At 44.8% G+C, this 3,750-nt stretch overlaps 1 protein-coding gene across 1 annotated transcript; it reads right to left on the minus strand.

The window, feature by feature from the left end:
- Positions 1 to 2,372: 2,372 nt before the first annotated feature.
- Positions 2,373 to 3,750, minus strand: LOC146620744 (fatty acid synthase-like). The gene is made up of 4 exons (XM_085367835.1): positions 3,631 to 3,750; positions 3,402 to 3,500; positions 2,710 to 2,961; positions 2,373 to 2,582 (listed from the first exon to the last, which is right to left on the minus strand). The coding sequence occupies exons 1-4, from the start codon at positions 3,718 to 3,720 to the stop codon at positions 2,445 to 2,447; spliced, it is 579 nt and encodes a 192-aa protein (XP_085223961.1). The 5' UTR covers positions 3,721 to 3,750; the 3' UTR covers positions 2,373 to 2,444.

Here is a 3,750-nt window from a genome sequence, read left to right on the forward strand (position 1 = left end):
AGGACTTGGGATCTGACAAGAAGCAAACTGGGGGAAGCAGCAGAGTACCAGACTTCCCTCCTCCAGCAGGCCGGGAGATCTTGTTGCGCACCTGTGTGCCGCGACCAGCAGCGTACTCCAAGGCGCTGCCTCAGCGGCTCTTCTGTGTCCTGATGAGGGAGGAGTTTAGGTTGGCCGGAGCCTTTTCCACAGACACGTCCTTCTTTTAAGTCCTGTGAACAATTCACACCTGGGATAAAGATAAGTGAAGGACACAGGATGGAGACTTTCACATAAAACAATAAAGCTGAATTGAACTAAAGTGAATAATTTGAAAATGACTCAGTGTTTTATCAGCGACACGTTACCGCAGCCTTTTAAGATCACTGAACCTGTTACTTCAAAAAACAACATGTAATGTTGAAGGGGACAAAGAGTTAGTTCATGTTTGACACTGATGTTAATCAAAACTTCCAAGATCCAGGTTGAATAAAACAGCATTAGGTGTGTGATTTCACTCTGCTCCACACACCTGCGTGCTCCAATCAGAGACACCAGAGGAACAGGTGATGAATGTGATGGGGAAGCATACGCAGGTGTGACATACAGAGCCGTGGGAATTACAGGACATTATTACTGTTGATATATTCTCAGCGATCAGCTGTTAGTGAAGAGCATGAAAACCTTACTGCACGTCGGTCAGCTCAACTTAGCTCGCTGGATAATTTACTTGTCAGCTTGAAAACATTTAACTTTAACAAAATGTTCACCAACACGGGTCAGTGTAGGTCACTGAGTCATCCTGCACACTAGCCCTGCCCCGCCCACCTGTGTTTATACACCTCTGCAGCCCCTCCTCCTTCAGCCGGGACATTTGTTCTAGCCTTCATTCATAAACTCGGCTTTCTAACATGCAGCTAAAGTTCAGTCTGCATGCTCGACCCACATACTCCTGGTAGCTGAAGTGAAATACTGCTGTGCGTAAGGGTCGGGCGGGTGACCACGTCACCTGGTCATGGGGTAAATGCTGCGGCCGGGTTCAACTCTGACCTGAGGCCCTTTATTTCTCCCTCCCTGCTTTGCTGTCTGGTCTTCATTGTGCTATTAAATACAGACAAAAAAGTTTGTTCTCCTCCTTCCATCACCACCTTTGTTGCATGTAGAAAAGTGTCATATAGAACCAGTCGTTACTTTAATGGTCTGAACTAAACGGTCGGGTGGCGCCAACAGCGACTAAGAATTTTCTGGGCCAACAGGATTTGTGTTTCAGTCCCTGATAAACTGACCCATCCTCTAAAAAACAAAACCCAAAAACTATATTTACAAGATAAATGATCAGAAATAGTAACGACAACAAAAGCACAGGAATCATAGATCCAACGGGACAGGCTCGTTACAATGAAGGAAAACACTGAGCGACTGTTGAGGCCCTTATTAGTCCTACAAAACATAACAGAAATGTTACAATAAAACACAGAGGCCTTTATTGTCACGTCCATCGTACTGTGACTCCTCAGCACATTCATCTCCAATCAGCAGCTTCCTTCACTGACCCAATCACAGGTCTCAGGCCAGCTGTTGTACTCAGGTTTGGATTATTTGCTGAGGTTTTAGATCTCTGGACCAAAGCCTTTAAAAGGAAACAGTTTCTCAGAGGTTACATCAGTAAATATGATCTCACTGTTACAGTGATCATTCACATCTCTGATTAACCTCTGAAGAGACACATTTGGTCCTTAGCGACGCCTCTGTCACAGGCGTCTGTCAGAACAACAGCGTGTGTTTGACACAGTCCATCATGAAGAGAAGCAGTTTTTCTTCTGAATTAGTGAAATAACTGGTCTGTAAATTACAGTAACACGAGTGTCATTGTTAAAACACAGTTTATGAAACACTTAATTTGTTGTTAACTTATTGACAACGTAAACATTTGCTGGTTGCCACTGTAACTGATGACTGTGTGGTCACATGACTGAAAAGTAAACAAATATCACAAAATAAAGAAATGCCTCCAACTTGTGTTACGAGTAGTTAGTGTGCAGAAACACGGCTGCAGGGTCAGCCCTCCCTCCACAGTCGCTCATCAGGCTGGTCGCAGCGCGTTTGCCTGTCTACTGATGTCTGCATGAGCAGAAACACCAATTTGAGTGATGTTATGTAATTCAGGATTCAATCAATGTGTCAGTGTTTGTTACTTTGTTACATTAATTTTTTAACCACGTTATTTTGTTGTGGGATGAACTTCTGCAAACAACAACATATGGCAACAAAAAACAAAACTTGCAGTTGGAATCGATGGAGCTGTGAGATGATGGGATGTCGACTGGTTCACTAACCATTAACATTTGGGATATTAGGATAACAGTAGCGTGTAAACATAAGCAGTGCAAACACTTCCTATAACGACACATTTACAGTCTAGTTTGGGGAAAGCTGAGGAATTAGGGTGAAGAGACGGTGGATGTTTAACCCTCCCTTGGTTTGACAGCTCGCTCAGCCAGCGAGTTATGAATGATGTTCTTGATAGACTCCGCCCCCGCGCCTTCTAGGAAAGTGTGGTGATCTCCCTTGATGACGTGGACCGACACCTCGCCATCACAGACCTGAAGAAAGACGCAGTACACAGTTTGAACATTGGAAGGCTCAGACAGAGTTTATAGAAACACACACAAGCGCACACACGCACAGTGAAGATAAGTACTACAGACTGATGTAAATGTGCATCGGTACCTCGCTGAGCTTATAGTCAGCTCCCAGGTTTTGCTCATATTCGCTGCTGGTTTCGGCGCGCAGCAGCTTCACGCTGCCGTGGTATTTTGCAGTAGGTACATATGCATCAGCAGCCTTTAGCTTGTAGTAGAAGGCGGAGGCTGCAAAGTGCAGTGAGTCTCGGTCGATGTCCTTGTGAGCGGAGGTGATTAGGTCCACGGCCACACTGACGCGTGCATTCAGGTCTGACAGCGGGAGCAGAGTCTCCAAAAGCTGTAGGATGTAACCATGGAGACGACTGTAAGTTCATAGCAAACGTTACCGCGTGCTCGCGGAGATATTGTTGTTTTCAGAAAAGTAAGTGACACATAATTAATGAACATCACAGATCTTATGTATATGAAAATGCAAAATGAAGATGTTTTGATATTCAGGAGTTACAAATGTCAGCTTTCAGTGAGAAACTGTACGAAGGTTTGATTTAACCGCATGTTTTACTTTAGTCTCCATAACAGCTCCAAACATCACATCATTGTTGAGTCAAACCTGCACCACACACAGACTGTGCTGGAACAGCAGCTCCAGACTGTGTTACAGTCACCATCTTTACCTTACAGGCGCCGTGAGGCAAAAGCTCAGGTTGTGTGGCCTTTAACGCTGATGCCACATAAAGGAATACTTGTGTGTGAACCTGTGGGTCAGAGACAGTATACCTTGTTGTATTCAATGCCAGTGAACTGCTGGATGAAGGCACACAAGGCTTCAGTCTCAGCCTCAGACTCGTTGCCGGGTGTTAGCTTGGCTCTGTAGCTCTGCAAATCAAAAACACAGTTAAACCTGTTCACATGCAGATCATGTGACCAGAGCTCATCCTTCAAAACCAACATCACACACGCTATACAGCATATACATGAAATAAAGATGCGCGAGTGTTTCTCTGACCTGTGTGTACGCTGCCACATATGAATGTGAGCCATCAAAGAGAAACAGGAACTCCACAGGCTGATTCTGGGTCTGCAGCTGAGAGCACATTTCAAATGCTACACAGGCACCAGAAGAATA

Source organism: Diplotaxodon limnothrissa, linkage group LG12 (genome assembly GCF_057381915.1).
Source record: "Diplotaxodon limnothrissa isolate DT_005_m linkage group LG12, D_limnothrissa_male_GT1.1, whole genome shotgun sequence".
NCBI lineage: Eukaryota > Metazoa > Chordata > Actinopteri > Cichliformes > Cichlidae > Diplotaxodon > Diplotaxodon limnothrissa.